The following is a 22,840-nucleotide window of genomic DNA, read 5'->3' on the forward strand; positions in this document are numbered from 1 at the left end:
CCAAAGTCTATATGGCAGATAATACTGATGTTGAAATTGTCCAGTTTGACAAAACAAGTTTGGCTGATTTCCTGGGAAATCTTTGAATGCTCTTTTGTCAGTAACAGAAGTGAAAACTGTGTAACCAATTTACTTGATTTCTATACTGTGTGTTCATTTGTCTTCAGCATCAAAAACTGTTAACACTTTTTTTTTTTTTCCTCCCTCCCCTCCCCCACTAAGGGAGGCAATAATGCAGGGCATACAGTCGTTGTGGATGCCGTGGAGTATGACTTTCATCTTCTGCCAAGTGGGATCATTAATCCAAAAGTCACTGCGTTCATCGGTAAGGGGGACATCTCTAAAAAACAGACAGTACTGTAGTTACAGACCTGTGACACATTAAAATAACAAAATGTATCTGAGGACCTAGAGGATCAGGATTCTTTTTCTTCAATTTTTCATAGGCCTGGATTGTTTACTGTCTTCCTAATACTGTTTTGCTTATTTGTGAAGTTTAGATTACAGAAATGTCTTTTGTCTTGGATAGTTCATCTTTGTTCTTATCTATTCTAGCAATGTAAAAAGGTAGCTGCCCAGTGTATCTTCATTCTCCCATTCTCTTTTATTTTCTCTACCGTTTATATGTTTTATTCTCACAATACCCCTCATTTGTTTCATCTTTAGCCCTGTTAAGTACTTACCAGTGCTTTTTGAATCATAGATCTTCCTTCCCTTTTCCATTGGATTGTGAAATGAATGCTTAACTCCAAAAGACTCACACTCCATAGTTCTTACCAAAAAGTACTCTCAGGAAAGTACATGGGAAGGTTTAGGGCAGTGACAGTAATAGATGATATGAGGATCTATGATCTGTTTGCTTTGTGAAAAGAGATTTAGTCTATCTAGTCTGTTGTCACTAAAAAATTATTTACCCCCTTACCTCTCTCCCTTCTTGGAATCCTGTTTCCAATCCTACATGGTTGGGGTTTTTCTTCTTTGGATTGCTTAGATGACCAACCTACTTAATAATGTGGTGTAGCCCATAGAATCTCCTTCTAAAAATGAAGGTAAACATAAAACATGTGCACACCATTATAACTATGTTTGTGCTTCAGTGCTGTTTCACCAAACAGGTTGGGTCTTTGGGTCACTAAAGGCCATGACTTAGCAATATTTCCATATTGCTCCTTTGATGCCCAGAGCTCCTGTCCCTTACACAGTGTACTTCTACAAGTCAGGATTCTGTTGCCATGTTCTTCCTGTCACTTCTTCCTGCATGTCATTGCTTTGAGCCTGCAGTCTTGCCTTTCAGTTTGGTATATATGCCAAGAGCAAGTGGTCATTGACAGTTTGCTAAAGAGTAGCTGAAGCACCTCTGTCACAAGTTACTTGATTCATAAACAGTCCAGCTGGTAGTGACTGTATACTCCTTCATCAGTAAATCTGTACTTCATGGGATTTGGTGATCCCATGGGCTGAGGCAGATGATACTACTTCTGTTCTCTTTTGATGTTACTGTACTATGTGTCTCAAGGTTATTGCTTGAAAAAAGTAAAAAATTATGCCCATTTGCCTTTTGTTCTTTGGTAGACTTGGTTGAATAAGAAGGCCCCCACACTTTAATAATACAGTAGTTGGGAGAGAACTTTTTACAAACCCTCTTGCCTGTATCTTCTGCCTTTTGGTCTTGCCTGTTCTGAAGTTTTTTCTAGATTCTTTTAGGTATGTCTTATGTATAAAATCTCTTTCAGGAAAGAAAAAAAAAAAGGCTTGGTATTCTCCTGAAAGAACATATATGTTAAAAAAAAATAAAAAGGATAAGGGTATGGCCTTCAGATGGTTCAGTTTTGCTGTGAGAATGCTCCTTCCTAGGCACTCAGTGATGCTGGTTAATTGTATGAACTAGTAGTCTTTTACTGAGCAATGTAGCAGCTGTAGGGAAGGTGAGCTTAATTTTGATAGGGCTTTTTCTGTGTTGTTTTTGCTAGACTCTTAACAGTCCCACCTCTATGTACAGAATATTCTGTGTCTGTTTACAGCAAAATAGTGCCTGCAAGGATGCTAGTGTTTATAATTGTGATAGAAATGTGCCAAGCTTTTAGAAAACAATAGGCTTATTAAATGAAGTACAAAGAGGGAAGTTAATTTTAGATATGAGGAAGAGGAAGTAGGATTTCAGACCATTCTATGATTCTGTTACTGTTTGTACTGGTCTAAATTGAAAGTTTGTTTCATTTATTTAGGAAGATGCAAATGCATATAGGCAGAAATGCATACTTTAGGAGCAAATCTGGCTTAGACAAATTCCTAAGAATCAAAATTGCAGTAAGTTAAAGAGCTTAAACAAAATACTCTGCACACTCTTCAAACACAAAATACTCTTCAATATATGAAGTGTCTTGGAACTGTTTGAAATATTCTTCCCAGGCTCAACATAATTAATTAAATTTTGTATAATGATTTTCTTCAGGAAATGGTGTTGTAATTCATTTGCCAGGACTCTTTGAAGAAGCTGAAAAAAACTTAAAGAAAGGAAAAGGTGAGAATTTGAAGATACTACTTTTAAAATAGTTCGTGGCACATTCCTCAAATGATTTAGATGGAGGATGCCTCTGTAGAGGTTACATATGATGTATTTTTCCACAGCTCCTTTTGGCTGTTGCTTTCTGACAGGAGTCTTGCTGTAAGTGCCAGAGCCCTTGTGGAAAGGCAGATAAAAGGAATCTCTGTACAGTTTCAGAATATAATCTGAATCTGAATTGTCTGCAGATATTTTTATTAGCTTAAAAAAGTGAATTTAAGAAGTGAAATGGCTTTTTTAAAGTGTGTTAACCTGTTCAAAGTCATTTTACCTCTTAGAATATTGGTGTACACTTTGATGACCATGTTAATGTAAACAGTTGCTATGGTAATCACTTCTTGATTCAGAACTCAGTTTTTGGATACTTCCATGTTATGTCTATAGCCATGCTTGGCAGCAGGCTGCTAGAAGTGGGGAAAATCAATGGTCTAGATTATTCAGATCCAAAAGAGCTACTAATAGTTTGCTAAAATTGAGGAGCTAGTAGCTTGAATTCTTCTTCAGAATAAGTCTGATTTTCTCATATGTATAGGTTGATGCCAAGATTTAATTGCTGAAATTACTTTTTTTTTCTTTGTAATGTGATTGCTCAGTCTTAAAATAGATTGACTGAAGAATAAGCATGAAAAGTATTTATACTTTATGCATCAGAAGACAAAAATGCTATACAAAACATAATTTAAACTATTTTATTTTTGCCTTTAAAGGACTGGAAGGCTGGGAAAAGAGACTAATAATTTCTGACAGGGCTCATATTGGTAAGTTCCTGTTTGGTTGGTTTTTTTTTTTGGTGTGGGTTTTTTCTTGTTAATTTTTGCTTTTTATGGACTTTGTCAGGAAAAGTGTGATAATTTTTAGCTGTCTCTTTATATAGGTACTTTTCTTTGGATTAGGTCTCCCTGGGTTGCTTTGATTTATTGAAGGTCCTAGAAAAAAATTTTCACTCAGAACCCTCCCAGATTTATGTTCTAGTGATTTTTTTAAAAATCCTATTCCATAAACATCTCCTAGGCAGGAAAGCAGGTTCACTTTCTAAGTCAGATTAGAAGCACGGAACAGTCAGAAAGCATTCAGAAGTGACTTGACTAAGGATGCATTCCCCTTTTGGTGTAAAAGTGGTGCTGCTCACAGTAACAATTCTGCTGGGAAATCAGGTGTCTGGGTGTGATTTGAAACTAATGCTCTCCCTAACAAGGAAATTGCCATGTGCTTCCTAAAGGAGATTCTATGGGAAGGACTCCGTAGGGATGAAGAGAATGGCTGCCCTCCTTGCAAGGAGCTCATAAGTGGAGCACCGAATCCAGCCTATGGTTGAGACAGCATTGCAGTTCAAAGCCTGAAGTAAAATAGCATTGAGTCAAATCCACCACCACAGAGCTTTAGAAACTCTTCCTGTACCACCCCTACTACATCTTTATAACATAAATTCATCCTTTAGATTAGAAAGATTCATCTTTAGATATTATAACATTACTGCTGCCTGTGGGAGTCATTTTCTGAAGATGTAAGCTGTTTAGGACTTTATAAGGTAAAAGCCTGTAACATGGGGGAAAATCAGTTTTGCTTTTGGTTTTGCTTTCTTGGGTTTTGCTTTGTTTTGTTTTTTACACAAATCTGGAATAGCTTAGTGAGTGAACTTCCTGACAGTTATTTCAGAGTAAATATGTTTTCTTCTTTGGAGTAACTAATGAGTTTGAAATAGTTAAGTAATTGTTTCTAAGTTATCAGTATCTTTTCTGATAGTAGAATCACTGTAGGTGAATTATTTGGCAATTTTTAGTTACTGGAAAACCTGTTCTGTGGTGATTATATTGCAGTGGCAATGCTGTGAACTTTTCATAATTGAACAGATTCTGAGTAAAAAGGACCAGTTGCTGACTGTTACTCATAATCATTCAACCTTTTCACAGAAATGAGTTTTCATAGTGCCTCTATTTAGAAAGTTTTGATGACAATTTTAAAGTCTGTTATCATGATAAAAAAGTCTTCTCTAAAATGGGTATTGATCTGTGAATGATTTGTCTGTAGCAAAAGATCAGCCAAAGGTAGGTTCACACTACTGTCCATAATGTAATTCTTTAAAATACATGAATACATGGAAATAAACACAAAGCCAATTTGGTAAGGCAAACAGGAAAACCACTCTTGTTCTGGAGAGATTAGCAAACTTACTAAATGAGTCTTTCCTGTGCAATGTTTAGATAGTTTTTAACTTTTGGGAAATAGTACTTAAGAAAACCAATTAAATTAATTCTGTTAGGCTATAAGCTGTGCACCAACCCACTAATCTTTGTATTTGACATGAGTGGTGTAAGATTTTGGGGATGGCGGGGGGGGAACACATGGATGTGTGTGTGTCTTTTGAGTTTTGTTGTTCTGTTTTGGTTTTATGGTAGACAAAGTATTAGTACAAGGGATACTTCGCATAATCTTTATCATTAATAACAGTGTTATGTGTAAAAACATCAGGGCTTATGAAATTCACTTCTGTTTACATATAACAGGCATTGGTAGGAGCTTTTGTATTTTCAAATAGTTTTAATTTATGTGGCCTAAAACATAAAAATAAAATTGTTTAAGAAATCTGTAGAATGGGTGAGAATGTTAACTTTCAAGTGTCTCCTAAATTTTAGCAGTATGACCTTTTTTTGCTATATCCTATTTCCAGGATTTTTTTAAACAGCGTTTTTTCTTCATTTATCCAAATATTATTTGGGGCCACTACAAAGCCGAAATGGCTTAGTTATTCTGTGGGATGTGTGTACTCACTCTGCAAATATTCTACAAAATAAACACTTTTTTAAAAGTCTCTGATAAACCTGTCTCCCCTGTGAAAAAATGTAAAAGAGAAGAAAAAACCACCTGTAATTTTATTTGCCTTTCTTCAGTGTGTATATTTATTTTCCACATTGATTAACAGGCCTAGAGTTAGTCTGAAGAAATCATTGCTGATGTAAAAATTTGTTTCACACAAATTTTCTACTTATTTTATTTTCGTAGTGTTTGATTTCCACCAAGCTGCTGATGGCATCCAAGAACAACAGAGGCAAGAACAAGCAGGAAAGAAGTAGGTAGTTTTATTTTGTCAAACATGGGATGACTTAGTACAAACAGGACTTAATACACTGAATTTCTCTTTTGCTTTGTCAGTAGGTTAAAAAAATTATCCATGTGACTCTTGAATGTGGACTATGAGGGATTATTTCTTACACTTTATCTTCCAGTGAAAGATTATATGCTTAATTAAAGGGCTCTGTCTTTATGTTTTGCCTTATGAAAAGATTTCTAGTTGGTTATTTGCTAGTTTCTGCTTCTTAGTGTTTTAGTTGTTTACTGGAGGTGTTTGTTTCTGTTAGAATATATTTCTTTTTATGAATATTGAAGGACCCCTTTGGCATCTCCAAATAACTGAAAATCAGAGGTGCATGTAGATGCTTACATTGTCTTCTACAGAATGCTACTGACTTCCTGAAGTGCTTTCAAAATTTTTAGAAGCTATCTTGCTATGTTTTTAACTTGTGAGCTACTTTCTTGGGGAGGGAGAAGAAGCTGGCAGAATTAAGTGACCTATATACAGCTGGGAAGCAGTATAGTGCTGTAGACTTCTCAGATAACAGTAAACTTAGAAGAACTTCCAAAAAGAGAGATTATATGGATGAAAAGTAATTTAGACATACATATCTGAAAAATGTTTCATCCATGATAATAAGCTTTAAGAGAGTGCCTGATTTGGGTGCACCATGCTTCACACAGGTTGCCATTGAGTGATGCTTTGTCAGTGATTTTTACAAGGAGTCATTTTTGCACTTGTCTGCACTGTACCAGCTCCCTTGTTACCTGCTGGTTTAGGATTTAAAAAGCAAAAAGTACATATAGATAGATATGGAAGAATATTCTTATTTTAATGAGCCCTTCTCAGCTATTACCAGTGTGTATCAGCTATTCTTGAATATTTATGGAGTGCAAGCTAAAATTGCTATATGACAATATTGCAGTTAAAAACACTGTCAGTCAAATCAGTTACTTGAGAGAATGTACCACTCGATTGGTTAGTGTTAATGATTATTAGGGAATGCCCAATTAATTTGCTTTAAAAAAAACTCAGGGAAAAAGTTACTCTCAAAACAAACAAAAAACCCTAAAATCACTCTTAAAAATGCTGTATTTCTTCTTTCTGTGGAGTTCTTGATATTCTACAACATATGGTTTTCAAGTTTGTTAAAATTATCCTATTTCCTCCTAAATTTTAAGGCTGAAGAGCTGTAGTGAGGAGAGTAGTACACAGGGTGACTAAGAACAGGCTATCATGGATTATCAAAAGATGGTCTCTTGTTTACTGGGGGCAAGGAATTGAAATAGTCTGCTAACATGTCTTACTGTAGATTTGACTACATGACATAGTTGATGCTAAAATTCTTTTTTGCCTAAGACTTTGAACTATTTCCATCAGAACTACCATTCTGAATGGTTAAGTTTATTTTTTCTTTTAACTGAATGCTTTTGTCTGGTCAAATGTAGCTCAAAAACCATCACCAGTAATTCTCATCATATAGCTTCCCTTGCAGAAAGGTTATAGAAAAGCTAATCTAATACACTAGGTTCTGCTTTTACAGTTGTTTTAGCTTCTGTAAGCATGGTCTTCTGACTTTTTTTTTTATTAATTTTATGTCTTAATGATACAAAATAATTGGAAACCAACCCTTCCTTTATGGAATAAATGGAAACCAACCCTTCTGTCTGTTGAGAGTATGAACTGGGCTGGAGGCTAGAGTCAGTTTTTTAAGCCACAATGTCCTGGTCTGGTTAAAGGATACAGTGTGTTGCAAAGTTCATTATAATGTCTTCTTTTTTTTTGGTCTGGAGGTAGACATCATTCCCTGAGATTACTTGGTATTGAGTCTAATAGGAAGAATTCAGATTTTTTTTTCCCAAAGTATTTTTGAATCTAATTCAAACTGCTAGGAGTTATATACTCACTATGAACTGTATTTCTGTTCATTCACATATCAAGCCATACTCGATAACATAAGTTTGGATATGACCTGTGCCTCCTACTTTACCCGGAGACCTTCTTGAATTGAGTTATGGTATAGTACCTTCAAGGCAGTTTGAAGAACTATGGGACACTCTGCATATGCAGAATTTATAACTGAAGAAGAGTCTGTGTTTGATTGAAGCGGGGTGGGGGACCCAAACCAGTTAAAACTAAGTGTACAATTAAACTTAGCAACATGTAGCACACTTCTGAAAATACTGCAGACCTGTTCACTTCTCCTTAAAAAGTTACTTAATGTATTGAGCATGATGGAGAAGATACTTGATAATCTGCCTGTGATGAGTACAGTTTGGCTCCATTTTGATAACTGCTTAGCATGACTGTGGCAGAAAACATTCTCTGACGTAGCTGTACTTCTCTCACAGTAAAGTCAGTGCAAGCAAGTTTTATATCATTGGGACTTAAGCTCAAAAAGGCTTTTCAGGCAGAGTGGGAGGTAAGGGTAAGAAAAAGAATTCAGTTTTTCAGAATCAGCTACAGTGGAAAATCCATACCTGAACTCTTAACATAGAGGATTTTGAGAATCTGTCAGTTTTGGATGTTTGGCAGTGTTTTCTGTTTTCCTGGCTCCAACTGAGGTATTTAGAATGAAATGAAATATTTCTTATACACAAATATAAAATCTATACTCTTTGTGCTGTTGCTTTATGGACGACTTTCTTTAGGTCTTCAGGACAGTGTTTTAGGAAGATGTTTATTTAGTTTTGGTTCATAATACTGAAGGATGTTTTCTTGACATTTGGTTCCTTAAGTGTAAAAGTTTAGAATTGTGTACAAATAAATATGTAAGCATTCACTAAAGTGCAAAAAATCATTGCTTTAAAACAGAAGTATGTAGAAGATTAACATATTCACTTGTATCAACAGAGATATTCTGACACTAGGTTGCGTCGTAAAAATATCTTTTGTTATAAATGCTTGAAACAAGGTTAAATGCTCCCAATTAACAGCATTTCATTTTATGCTAAGGATGAAATAGCTTTAAAGAAAAAACATCTTTATATCAATAACTCTTTATTATTATCTTTTCAAAGTCTGGGAACTACCAAAAAAGGAATTGGTCCGGTATATTCGTCAAAGGCAGCTCGAAGTGGACTCAGAATGTGTGATCTTGTTTCTGATTTTGATGACTTTTCTGAGAGGTAATTACTGTACACAGTTGTAAGTATAGTTTTCAGTTTCTGGATAGTACCCTGTGTAAGCAATGACATTTGGTTCCTGTTAATTTTCTTAATTAAAAGTTATTTTAAAATAAAAATTATGTATAATTTTATTAAATTATTCAGTCATGATTATTATAATATTTCATGGTTTGAAATGGCTAAGTTACCAAGTAACTGCAGATATTTAACCAGTAAAAATTGAGGGTTGGTGGGAGGAAAACAAGCAGAAACCTCAGTCCAGCATTTTTGCCTTTCAGGTTCAAAGTGTTAGCCAATCAGTACAAAGCAATATATCCTACCTTAAAAATAGATATTGAAGGGGAATTGGAAAAGCTGAAGGTAAGCCTGCTTCTGTCTCTTTGATGATATAATCACAGTGTGCAGTTACTTACATGCAAATGCCTTGGTGTGACTGATGCTTGTGCTTGTGTGAGGAGTTAGACTGTATCATGGGAAACCATATGTATCAGTGTTGCAAGATCTGCTGCTGTCCTTAAGGACACTCTTGGTCCTGTTTTGTGCAACATTTCAAAACTTACTTTCAAGAGAAATACTGTGAATTTTAAGAAAAAGGCTTGTATGGAGTGATATCTTCTTGACTTCTACTTCTCAAATATACAGTCTAGGAGAAAAACCAGGATTGTAGTTGGGGGAAATAAGTTTCATTGTAAAGCAGAATGTTAAATCCTTGTCTCAGTTAAGAACCGAAGCAAACAGGTTTTCTAAGTAATAAGCCTTAAAAAAAAATACTGTTGGGCAACATGGAAAAATGGAAATTGATAGCAGCAAAATTGGAAATTGATAGCAGGAACGAATGAAGCCTGATTGCCAGCAAGCTAGTCTTATGGTTAATTATGAATTGTGATTTGATATTTTCCCTGAGATTGGGACAGTTGAGAGTTTTCTCATTGGTATTAGGTTTTATTTGCACAGCATCTTATCTGAAAATTTTGTGAAGTGTCTTACTGTTCTATCAAGTGTTTTTATTCATGCTTTTTATAGAAACTTATCTGTGTGAGATTTTTTTTAACCCTTAAAGTGTTAACCAAATGTGACATTGTTTAAAACCACTGAGGTGTGGGGAACAGGGAGGGCACACACAATAACATGATAATTATTTAAGAAAATCAGACCAAAGAAATAATCCTTCCTCCACCTTTAATTTTTACAGCTTTAGTATAGAATATCTGGGAGTTCTTAGCACTTCTATTTGTTTTACTTTAAATAAGGCCTGTTGCAAATGTTGTATTACTTTTAATACTTGTGTTGTTGTATTTTTATTAATTTGTAGGTCTAGAAACCAGTTACAGTTGATTGCTTCATAATGGTTTATAGTTTACTTAATGCAATTCAGGATTACAGAATATCTGAAACTCCTTAAGGTTGAAACATAACATATACGTGTAGCTTGAGGAAAATTACTTGTCTTATGCTACTGCTTATGCTACTTGTCTTATGCTACTTGATTCCATTCTGAAAGACAAAGTGTTACATTTTATGTGGAGTAAATTATTAAAATGAGAACTTCCATATGTTCTCATGGAGAAAGGCTGTGTATCAGTGATAATCTGAACTTGATTGGCTTCTTGCATCCAGCTACTCAGTGACATTCAGGCATTTGATGCTGAATTCCAATAAATAACTTCACTTTTACTTGAAAATTATAGCTACAATTGTGTGCATTTGTTAGCTTCAGGTGGCCAGAAGTGGAACTCCCTGCAGGAGATGGCCATAAGTGGAACTCCCTACATGCTGATTTTGGGGGAGACATTTTGAACACTTGGAAATGAAAGACCAAATACAATACAGCGATAATACTCATGCTTGAATAATTCTAAAGAAGTTTGGATTTTTCTTTCCTCCTCATCCTTGCCCCTTTTTTCTTTCCTCATAGGAAGAGTATACTTATCTGTCGTGTAAATCTGAGTTTCACATTCTTCCTCCCTTTATTCACATTATGACATATTTAACATTTCTTTCCTCTTCAAAAGGAATATGAGCATTATTATGAGCAAACAATAGCAATTCTGCTCTGGCTGCCTTTATCATAATGAAATTATACTATACAATAGTCTTTTGTGTTATTCAGGGCTACATGGAAAAAGTAAAACCAATGGTAAGGGATGGTGTTTATTTCATGTATGAGGCTTTACATGGACCACCAAAGAAGATCTTAGTTGAAGGTGCAAATGCAGCACTGCTGGACATAGATTTTGGTAGGTATGGTCTTTTTGAGACACATGTTGATATGCACTTGCATTGTGAAAAAGCAACATTAAGTATAAACTCTCCTATGATAAGCTGTTTTCATAGTAGGAGTGGTTTTTGTTTTGGAATAACAGCACTCTATATGACTAGCAAATAATAAAGAGGTGGGTGAGTGTGTGTTAATTTAATGATTTCAAAAAGCTGTAGACTCTCCCAAGAGTAATAATTTGAATGACAGTAAAGATCAAGTGGCTTCTCTTAGAGTGTAGGTACTCCTTCAGCATCTCTAAATTTTAAATGAAATCACTCACAATTTTTTACATCTGTGGAAATCACTTGAGAATAAAAGTGGAGATATTTGAGAGGCAAAGCATATATGCAAAATACTTCTTGACTTTTGAAAAATCAGCTTACTTTTTTTAAAAAGTCTCTAACAGTTTTCCTTGTTTTACATTGTTAGGAAAGGTGCTGGTAATCTGGATTGCTAATGAGGCAAGACTGAAAAGATTAGCTCAATCTATTTGATATTCAAAATAATGTAGGTTTTCTTAAAACACTCTAAGTTTGCTAAGAAATTAGAAGATTCTAGGTAGCAGAAGTAGCTTATTTTTAATGGGATGATTATGTTTAGTTACTACATTGTAATGACAGATAATCTGCTGCCTCTGTGTAAGCATAAGCAGCCTATGTGATTGTCTCCTGCATTTTGTCACATTTTTCTTCAGTCTCATTTGCCTTGTAATGGGATCATATTTGTTGTTAGGAAGATGCTAACACCTGAAATTGCAGCCTGTAGGGACTGCTGTCAAACATTTATGAAACTGGCATGCACTCAGCTTTCAACCAATATGAGTTCTGGTATTGGGCATTTTCAATCATATTCGGTCTGAAAACCTCTTCTTTTAAGAGTAAGATATGTCTTAGATCAGTCACTGTAAGTATAAGCACCAAACTTTCTCATGATAATCTGAATATTAGAAGACACGTCATTTTTTAACAAGACAAAAAAATAAAGAGGACAGAAGTCTTCAGATATGCTTGTCACAGGGAAATCTTTGATGCAAAACGGAGATATTTGCAAAAAAGGTCTATCAAGGGGGGTTGTTTCTTGTAAATGGTGAGTGTTTTGGATTCCATGTAAATAGAAGGTTCAGGCAGTCTGAAACACATCAGGTATATCTATAATACATACACAGTTGTTCAGATTAGTTCGACTTTTTTCCTGCCTCTTCTGTGAGGCAAACGGAGCCGAAACACACAAGAAAACTTGCTCTCCATAGGTAGATACCATCAGTGGATGGGACACTTGTGGCAACAGTAGACAAGCCCTAGTCCAAAGGTTTGGTGTTGCCAGTTTGGTTATTAAGCATTCTGAATGAGGCTGTTGTCTGTGCTTTGTTGCACAGAAGTCTCAATATTGAAGCAAGTTTTGTGAATGTGTGTGTATTGGCTGTGAGGATAGTTAAATCCCCAGGCTTGCAGTCCATCCCACTTTTGTGGAGCCTATAATGAAGCTCACATGTGCATTTGTCTGGGAGTGGGGGGGCAGGTATGGTCTTCCGTGTTTTTAAGCACAGAGTAATGACAAAGCAATGTAAATATATCAGACTGGGAGGTGAAAGTGCGTTAGAATTGTTCATTGAATCTGTTTTTGACATCCACTAGCTATATTCACCTGTCATTACTAAGAAAAGTTTTACCACTGTGTTCTAAGATTAAAAACTAAATGCTTGCAAACTGCTGTATCACCTGTAAGCCTGGGTCTTTCTCTGGGGTGATTTGAGATACCTGAAGCTAACCTGTGAAACCTCACTCATCAGTCTCTGAAGGATTTTTGACTTTGTCAAGATGTCTATATTGCTGAAAGAACTGTATTGCTTTTAGTTCCTTTTGTCTTGGTTGTTCCTATCTTACCTATCTCCGAGTCATATAAAAAGACATACAAAACAATCTGACACAACAGGTACAAGTATCTTGCTTATGTGCAGTTATAGTGAGGCTGAAGTATTTGTTCACAATTCAGCTGAGGACTGGCATGCTCAGTTTCATTTGCCACTACTTAATGAAAAAAAGGTATAAACCTAAGGATTTTGAGATGTTTAACTCTTTTCGTTGCAGCCTAGGCTGCATTTTAAATGACAGCTGAATATTTAACTAGAGACAGACTTGTATTACTAGTCTGTATTCCAGGAGTCTTCATTTTTTCATTATCTTTTTTCATTTGATTATGCAAACAAAGTTGTTCTTTCCAGAATTCTGCATTTCATTGCAATTTCTTATCCTTATAATGTGCTATTTTATTTTTCCTACAAAATAAAACTGTTTAAACCCAGTGGTTTAATAATTTGCTAAATCAAATGTTTTGATTTATAATAGGCACATATCCTTTTGTGACTTCATCAAACTGCACAGTTGGAGGTGTGTGCACAGGTCTGGGCATGCCACCACAGAACGTCGGGGAAGTGTATGGGGTTGTGAAAGCTTACACAACCAGAGTTGGAATTGGTGCCTTTCCTACAGAACAGGATAACGTGAGTATTACAGCCTCAGGTGTGACCTGCTGGGTGAAATAACTTGGTGTGTCTTACCTGAATTTTATTAAGTCAGTGTTAACAATGGTTAAGTGCAAGTACGTAAGTGACAATGTGTTTAGATATTTCAATCTTCTGATTCTAGACTGAGCTTACTGGACTGCCAAACATGATTGCAATTTTCTTAAACATTTTTCTGGAATAGAAGGTTAGAACAGGAACAAATTTTGCAAAGTTTCCCTAAAGATCATTCTCTTGAATTAGAAAGAACATTCCGTATTGCTGTCTTCATCCTAATGGACAGCATTGTGAAAAACTGGGGGAAGGACTTTAAAGGTAACTTACGATATATTGTAAAATTTTAAGTAAACACCTGCATCATGTGTTGCAAATCAAAGAAACCCATGCTGATGTGTCTTACTCTTTGTTAGGAAATTGGAGAATTGCTGCAACAGAGAGGCAAAGAGCTTGGTGTTACCACTGGTAGGAAGAGAAGATGTGGCTGGCTGGACCTTGTCTCACTCCGATATGTCTATATGATTAATGGATTTACTGCGTGAGTTGTTTGCTGAGCTTTGCTGGCAACTTGACAGAAAAAAATGAAATGCTGTAGATTACTGTAATTTCTACATATACCAGTTAGTAACATTTGCACTATTAATATTGATCTGTTGATTGTTTTGATATTTTGGTAAATCAGCTATTCCTCATTTTTCCTTTCATTAAATATTTTTTAAATTTAATATTTTCATACATGTAGATTTTTCTCTCCTTTCTTAATGGAGATTTCTGTTGTTAGTTTGTCTTCAAAATAAAATAGATGGGAACCCATCAGTATCTCAATTAGTACTTGTAAGTGTTAAAAATATGTATGTCTTTGGGATGTTAATCAAAATGAAAGGTAGGTGCCTGAACCAAACGGATATAAAATTTCTAGCAGATCAAATAGTGAAAATACATATTTTATTTAAATATTTCTGTTTTTCTTGTTCTTTGTGTGTTTTGTTTTAAATAAGATGCAGCCAGGTATTTGTAGAGCCAATGTTGATTATTTTTCTGCCTTCACTGCAGGACAGGAACATGTAGCAGAGGACAGGAACAAACACCAACAGGCATCATGCAATTAAATGATTATACCTTAAATGGTTAGGGATCTTGGCAACACCCTTTCCATGTAAAATTATAACACTTAAAGCCATGGACAAATTCATTCAATTGGAGAATACATGTTCTTTGATTTTTTTGTGCATTTTCATGTAGTACTGGATCAAAGGATGCAACAAAAACTGTGTTTAACCCTTTTTTGTTGCTGTTGCCTTGTTTCAGTGGTTGTTTGTTTTTTTGGTTTGGGGTGTTCTTTTTAAGTCAGACAAGCTGACAGATTAGTGCCATATGAGATATTTTTCTAAAAAAATAAAATTAGTTGCAGGAATCAATTTTGTTTGATTCTTTGTTGTTTTGGGGCTTTTTTTTAACAATGTGATAAGATTCAAGAATTGAACTTGTTTAACCAGAGTAATGTTTCTTTATAGATTGGCACTTACCAAATTGGATATCTTGGATGTATTTCCAGAAATCAAAATTGGTGTTGCATACAAACTAGATGGTGAAATCATACCTCATTTTCCTGGTAAGACTGCTTATTTAAAAATTTTAAATTTTAGTGAAATGTAATGTGGTACTTTTAAATGCATTTGACTTCTGCTTGTAAAACTTACAAGAATAATATTTTACTTCAGCATCAAGCGATTAATGTCTTCCAGATGCACTGGACATATATTTTACTATACCTGTACCTGCACCCTAAAGATACCTGTACCAAATACTGAATTTTGTCTACTAGCAAGATTCAAAGATCTGTATAAAGCTTGTAAAACATAACTGTTAGTACTACTTGTCATTTTTATCTTATACAGCCTACATCACCTTCAAGCTAAATTGGAAGCTTGTTTCATACTCTAAACTCTTATTATCTTGTTCCCACTACTGTATTGATGCCCATTTTTAGCAGGCCAGGTCTTCATTTAAGCATGCAGTGAACCCCGTAAGAGAACTGGTCCTGTTGAAAAGCCAAGTTTTTCTTTCCTTCTGTTGCATTTCTAACAGTTGACTTCCCTTTAATGAACTATGGAGCAGCCAAAAACCTACAAAAGCTACACTGTGTAAAAGAGGGACAAGGGGTGGGGCAAGAAATGAACAACTAGTTCAGGTGAAAGCAAGACTATATTCTAATATGTGACCAAGGTACGTCAACTTAGCGTGATAGAAACTGTAGTTCTTGAGGAGGCCAGTGTTAATTTTTACTTGAAGATTGTACCTACATGTTAAAATATTCAAGTATCACAAGCCAGTGTTTTTACAGATAATGCATCTTTTTCAGTTTGCAATAGTTAGACATACTGCAGAAAAAAAGGAAGAACATAAAACAGTACTAAAGATTGAGCTTTTTGATTTTCATAATGTACATATAGATGCCCATTTTCATTCTAATTTTAACATGAGGATGAGAGGCTGCTCACAGGTTACAATTTTTCATGTGAAATCATCATTTGAGAACTTCTTGTGGGTGAGGAGATGAACTATAGTAATTGGATACAATTCACAGCAGGATTTATGTAGTACAAAGATTAATTATGTGTAAAGGAATAAGTGATTATCTGCCCCTAGTCCTTGAAAATAGTACATGTCTATTAAGACTAATTCATAAGGAATTTTTTAAAAATCTTTTATTTTTCCATGTTTTTGTGGGAGTTTTCTGCCTGATTCGTTGTCCAGGATCTTCAAACAAAAGTGCCAGTTCCTGTCTGAATACCTGCTGAATGACTTTGATTCAGGAAAATTAGTACTGTCTTGCATTAAATCAGGGAATGCTTTTCCCTTTTTAAGACTCAAATATTAGCTGATTGATACTCATATGAAAACATTAGGGACATTTGTGTTTACTTGAAATGGCCTTTGAACATAATGGTGAGGTTATGAATTGAGAACTACTCAGTAAATGCTTTTCCTATAGTCCATTGTATGACCTTGTGCTCAAGCCAGGAAAACCTTTTCTTGCAGTCCATTCTTAAAGATGACATAAGCAGGTGGCCCTGTTGTACAGCACTAAGATGTCAGTAATTTGTGGTGTTTTTTTTTTTTGTTGTTGTTGTTTTTTTTTTTTATTCATTGTATGTCTCAGTGCCAGAATCTTGTTAGCTACAATTCTTGAGGGAGCAGACCTTGTTCCCTGTATACTCCTAGGTAACAACTGACCTTTGGTCATAGCAGCACAATGTGGCTCACTTGCCTGTATTTTTCTTTACTGTATGAACAATTAAGAATTTTGGTAGAACTTTAGAAGAATCTGTTGATGTGCTGTCTTCCTTAAAGTGTCAGGAAGGAGTTTGAGCTGAACTTCTGGTAAGCTGGAAGATGCTGTCTCTCACAGTGCCTCTGTGTTCCACACCTCTCTTTGCTATACTCCTCAATATTTGGCAGCATTTTCAGCACACGTGCTGCAGGTTAACCCTGCCCCGGCATAAAAAACAAAAGGTAACTTTATTCCCACTCTGTGTTCTGTAGACCATTAGACTGTTTCTGATGTCTACATTTCTGCATGCTGTGTGCTTCTATTTTATTTATTTTTTTTTTTCAGATGTGCCGCTGACATTTAAATTTAATTTAGAATATAACTAGTCTGGGAAGCTCTCACTGGCAGACTTTCTCTTTCCCCTTCCTACCCTCCCACTCTCTTGGAGATGTTCATGATTAACCCTTCTTGTGAAATTACTCTCTAAATTAGAAGCACACACAGTACCCACCATCTCAGGAAAAGCGTGCCATGTTTCATATATTGTTCCTTTTTCCACCTTGATCGGAGAATCACACAAGTGTCACTTGGGGTTGTTTTAGCTTAGATTTCTGTGTGCATTTTATAATTGCCTCTTAAGCAGGATCCTAGAATGTCTTGTAAATTTGTGGCTGGCTTCAGTTGATGTTATTGAGGCTGTAGTCTTTTGCTGGCCAGTGACAGGAGTTTATGGAAGACATAACTTCCTGCTAGCTTTGAGCCAATCAGTTTAAAAAGAATGTGAAAGCTATTGTCTAGTTCTCTAATGCTTCCTGTCCAAGTTCAGACATCAGTTGATTTCAGTACAGAGAGACATAACCTCTAGCTCAGGAGACTTTGAAAACACAAATGCTTAGGAAATTGGGAGATTACTTTCGACAAGCTTTACTTTCATGCTTGATGTTTTTTTTTCCTTGCACTTTTTCCCTGGGCATTTGCTATAGGTTGAAGAGCTGGCACACTATTCTGGATGCACATTTGGTGTGACCTATGTGACTGTTTTCATGTTCAGTTTCTGGAAATTGCTGGAGGATCCTTCTCTTACAAAGGTTCCAAGGTCCCAAATCTGAGATATTTTTTCTGAGTTGGAGCTAGCATTACATCACTCTTCAAGTTATGTCATTGTCTGCTCTGTCTGTAATAGAGTTAAGCAGTTAAGGAATATTCTGGAAACCCTAGAAGATAAATCACCTCAGTGAAAAGCTGAGAGAGATACAGATGGTGACTAGATCTGATACTACACTGAGCTCAATTTGTGGCTTGTTTTTACCATACATCATCTTTATCACACCTTCTTGGACAAAATTAAATAATCCCTTGAAACGTCAAACAATACATCACTTCTTTTTCTTCTCCCGTAGAGGGAAGTAAGGAAGTGAACTAATACAGGCTAATGGAAGATTGTAGTCAATATTAGACCATTCAATACCAAATGCTTTTAGCTGTCTCCCTCTAACCTCATCAGAGAGGCTTCAAATTAAAAAGCCTGTGGACATCCAAGATGAGGTGTTCATTCTCTTTTACTCTTCAGAAAGAGGGAGGCTAGCAACCATCTGCACTGCTGGGAGATCAGTGTGTTTTGTGCACTTGGAGCGTGTCTGTTCTGTTGTACAGATCACCTGCACAGCAGACAACACTTCAGTTGTTACTTCCGACAATAAAGTGCTTATCCTTGGCTTCTGCAACCAAACATCCTTATTGTGCTTGTGTGTTCTCATTGCCATGAGTTCAGGATTCCCTTAACCTGGGAACACCTTGGTCCAAAACTTTGCACATTTCTTTGCTGTTACAGACTTTAAGGACAGCAGAGCAGTCTTCTTTCAGCCTTTCTCAAAATGCCCACTCATTTAGGCTGTCCTTACAGCACTGCTGCTGTATATATTGAACTGTTGCCTGCATCATAACAAATAGTTCAATGTGCTGAGCTTGAGTTTGTTGGCTATACGCATACTGGAGGGGATTAGCATGTGGTTTTGTATTTGCACCTCTACTGTGCCTCTTGCATCTCAAACCCTTTCCCAGGCTGACTAGCTGTCCTGGCTGGAGTGACTTGAACTGAGACACAGAGACTACATAAATTATTAATAACTATGCCCTCTCCTTCTTGAAGGCAAGAAGGAATGCCTGGCTCTTCCCATTTTTAAATCAATATGTTTTGATCATTTTCAGACTAAAGCCCTTTGTTTTGTTGTCCTGTGTCATTCCAAGACTTAATGTTCAGATAATTACTGGAGTGATTAAGTACCAGAACAGTATGCCTAGCATGTTTTTCAATACTAGAAATCATCACAGGATTAATAGTTAAAGGGCAACATCGTAGCAAGTTACTAAATGAAGGACAAAATATTTCTTCTCTTCTGAGAAGTAGCGGGAACAGCTAGTGTTCATACTTCCTGTGGGACTCCACACTGGTTGATAAATTCATTACAGGTTTTTGGGGCTAAGGGTCTGTGGGCATCAGAGGTCTGTTAAGTCTTAACTACATCTTGCAACTATGTTTAGTAAAAGATACACTCCTATGTAATTTTAAAATATGTTCTAGCTGCTTGATACTTACAAGCTGGTTCTTAATTTTGCTTTCACAATTTCCTTATGAAGAGGGCTCTGGTTCTCAGTATTTGTTCAAAAAAAAAAGAAAAAGCATTTTGGGGAATTATTTTCCTGAAAAGTTGTTTTCTGAACCAAAAAGATTGTGGTTTCAGCAAAATATATGCATGTGACTGAGCACTGGAATTCCTAAAGTCTGAGTCCTGATAGTTACTGAATTTTTTTCCCCTTATGCTTATATTGACAAAACCCCCAACATCTTAGCAGCTGCAGTGCTTGTATTACCTTATGAGCAAACCCCTTTGTGTAAGGAAAGAATAAAAGCCTTACCAGTGGTGTTTCATAGTACAGAATATACAATATCATGGACATAACATTTTTGTTTCTGTTTGCTTCTCAGCCAACCACGAAGTCTTAAACAAAGTCGAGGTTCAGTATGAGACACTCCCAGGGTGGGTTACAGACATATCAAATGCCAGGACGTTTGATGAGCTGCCTGTAAATGCACAAAATTATGTTCGTTTTATTGAAATGGAATTGGGTGTTCCTGGTGAGTAAACCAGATTTTCTTCTTGTTGTCTGGGTTATTCCTGCTCCATGAAACCTGTTTGATATTTTGTATTAATGAACACTCAAAATACTGAAAACTAGTTTTTAACGGTGCTTATTTGATGTACCTGGTGCCACTAGTGATTATGGTATTACTACTTTTTATTTAGTTGTTGAAATCAAAATTTTCAGAAGTTTTAATATACATTCCTTCTCTGGCTTATACTATAGTTCTTCCCCAGTTAAGATTTTTTTTTTCCATAACTTGCTCAAGTATCTTTTAGACTGGTTATAATCAGGGTTTGGTTTTGCTATAATCATAAAGTCAGTGGGACTATGAGTTATTAATTAGTATGATGAATTATATGAGAGTATATATTGAGAGTATATATGTATATGTATATATATGTATAAATATATATGAGTATGTATGGGAATATATATTAAGAATTGAATTATATATGAGAGTGTGTGTGTATATATATATATATATATATATATATATATATATTCCTGAACTGATATATTTTTGGATGCTGCCTAATAAAGGTTATCCTAATTAAGGTGTGGTTCCATCCAAAGCTGGGAGTTAGGAGATGATGCAAATTTTTACTTTTCTGATCATTTATAACTATTTATCTTATAATCTGTAAAAGTGAATTATTTATTATGGCAGTTTCAAGAATACTTGCTTTTTGAAGTTGTCAGGGTATTCTTTCAGAACAACAGACAAAGTTATCATTTCTTAATGTGTAAATAGTATATGCTGTATTTTTCTTCAAAATGTGATGCTTAAGAAGATGAGTTTGTATCTTAAGATACAATCCACTCTTGCTTTGTATTACTTACAACAGAAGTTTGCTTTTTCTCTCCTGCAGTTAAATGGATTGGAGTAGGGAAATCCAGGGAATCAATGATCCAGCTGTTTTAAAGATTTCAGATGCATGGAAGAAAGCACACTCCTCAAAAGACTGCTCATTCTTTGATGCATTAGTATCCCGCAAAGCAAAGATGTTGGAAAGATAGATTTTTGCATGGGAAGAAATGCTAGAGTTGATACCCCCAGATGAATTGCTACTCCTAAGAGAGACTCTTAACATGAACCTGTATCAATTCCTGTTCAACTGCAATTACCAGGACACTTGTCATTGTTGTTCAAGGTGCCATCAGATTATTTTTCTTTACCTAATATTTACTTCATAATGTAATTCCTGTTTGAAAATCTAAGGTAGCATTGCTTTCATGACTGTGTGTCTTTGTTATCCGCTCTCTGGTTTTGGCGGTGTTACTTCCCTGAAATTTTAGACAGTAAAAATAATGCAGTTTTGCACAAATAGTTTTACATCGTCATTATTTGTATTCCTAAAGCTGTTGTATTCTTAATGACTGGTCTTGTGAGTGATTAAAGAGGGGGAGTCTGATTTTATAATGCTATAAATGCTGTCTAAATTATTGTGTGATCTCTTTTTAAAAAGAAGATGTGATGCCAAGTTGTTATGAATGTCCAGGTTTTTTTAACTGTATAACGCAGGAAACTTACTCTTTGTAACTCACAGAGGATACTCAAGTGTTTACCAGGAAGTGTGCCCAGAAAGTTAGAAAACTGATATTGTAAAAAGTTCATTTGCAATTATTAAAGAAATGTTCTGATTTTGAGTTAAATGTTTTATGATGTTACTCTTTCTTTTCATGGCATTTTAAACTCTGTGCTTCTCCGCTTCCAAGCCACGTATCTTAAACTGTTCTCCTAATTAAAAGGGTTATATTTATATTTTGTGAGAAGTGTAACATTTTGATGCCCTTTTAAATTCCTTTCTTCAGAGTCCATTGAACATCCTTCTCTGGAGGGTTGCCAAAGTACAGACACTTCTGTATTTATAAGTTGAAGATGCTTGAAGATGCTATAGAAATAACATTTAATGTATTCCATGTATTTGCTTTGGGTGTGGGGTAAATAACAAGTGTTCACCTCAAGACATCTGACATATTTTGGATTATTGTTGGGAAATGTGGAAATGTTCCAGAACTATTTAAATTTATAACCATTATTATCTATTCCAAATAATCTGATTTCTTTTTGCAACAACACAGTAATATTTTCCCTTTCCAGATTACTGATAATTACTCTCTTTTACACACTGTGCTATGGTGTTCATGTGCTTCTTTTTCACTTCAAATAAAACTTACTTTGTTTCCTAAACCCAAGTTTGTTGCAGGGTGGGGCAACAGTTTTAGGTTTAGTTTAGTAGATTTTGACTGCATATAAGAATATATGAATGAATATAAGAAAATTCTAATACAAAATAAAAGATATGAGACCTTTTTGTTTGTCTTGAATAACCATGTTACCTGAAATGGAATAATTTGGTGGACTATGCTGCTGCTAAGGTAGTTAGCACAATTTTTATATTTTAAATTGACACAAAATAAAATTGCTTATCATAAGAGGAGAGACAGGAGGGTTAAAGGATAAAAGTACTAATTTTTAAGGAGCATTTTCTATTGAATTGCTTGCATGTGATAAAGCAGTTACTGGGGTCTGTATTTTACTTGTGTAATGTGAGGAAAGAGGTGGATACCACAGAATTCTGGAAAATTGGCAAGTACAGTGAGAAACCTTTGTATCAGCATTAAAAAGCAAGCAACATTTTTTGTTTTTTTTCCCCTGGGGAAGATGAAACTCTAGTTTTGCTGTCAGCCTTGTAGTCCAGGAGAGAACCATACCATCCCTCCCTAGCTAAAGGACATCTTGAATTGAATATATTTTCCTGGTTCCTAGATGGAGAGAAGGAGGGCTAGAACTGTGTGAAACGTAAATTCCAGTGTTTTTTTAGAAAGACAAACGTTACTTTTTTCTAGGCAGTAGAGGGAATTGATGTTGCAATATGAACA

At 35.4% G+C, this 22,840-nt stretch overlaps 1 protein-coding gene across 1 annotated transcript in view; it reads left to right on the plus strand.

Annotated features, from left to right (window-relative positions):
* The window catches only part of ADSS2 (adenylosuccinate synthase 2), a 36,780-nt gene extending 14,511 nt beyond the window's left edge, over positions 1-22,269 (plus strand). The window contains exons 2-13 of the mRNA XM_021550399.4: positions 223-325; positions 2,453-2,521; positions 3,271-3,321; positions 5,564-5,630; positions 8,654-8,761; positions 9,040-9,121; positions 10,872-10,998; positions 13,367-13,521; positions 13,953-14,077; positions 15,054-15,151; positions 19,800-19,949; positions 20,827-22,269. Of these exons, the coding sequence (XP_021406074.1) occupies positions 223-325; positions 2,453-2,521; positions 3,271-3,321; positions 5,564-5,630; positions 8,654-8,761; positions 9,040-9,121; positions 10,872-10,998; positions 13,367-13,521; positions 13,953-14,077; positions 15,054-15,151; positions 19,800-19,949; positions 20,827-20,879 (1,188 nt within the window). The 3' untranslated portion in view covers positions 20,880-22,269. The remainder of the gene's footprint in view (positions 1-222; positions 326-2,452; positions 2,522-3,270; positions 3,322-5,563; positions 5,631-8,653; positions 8,762-9,039; positions 9,122-10,871; positions 10,999-13,366; positions 13,522-13,952; positions 14,078-15,053; positions 15,152-19,799; positions 19,950-20,826) is intronic.
* Positions 22,270-22,840: the final 571 nt, after the last annotated feature.

The sequence above is a fragment of the Lonchura striata genome, chromosome 3 (genome assembly GCF_050655825.1).
Source record: "Lonchura striata isolate lonStrDom1 chromosome 3, ASM5065582v1, whole genome shotgun sequence".
Taxonomy (NCBI): Eukaryota; Metazoa; Chordata; class Aves; order Passeriformes; family Estrildidae; genus Lonchura; species Lonchura striata.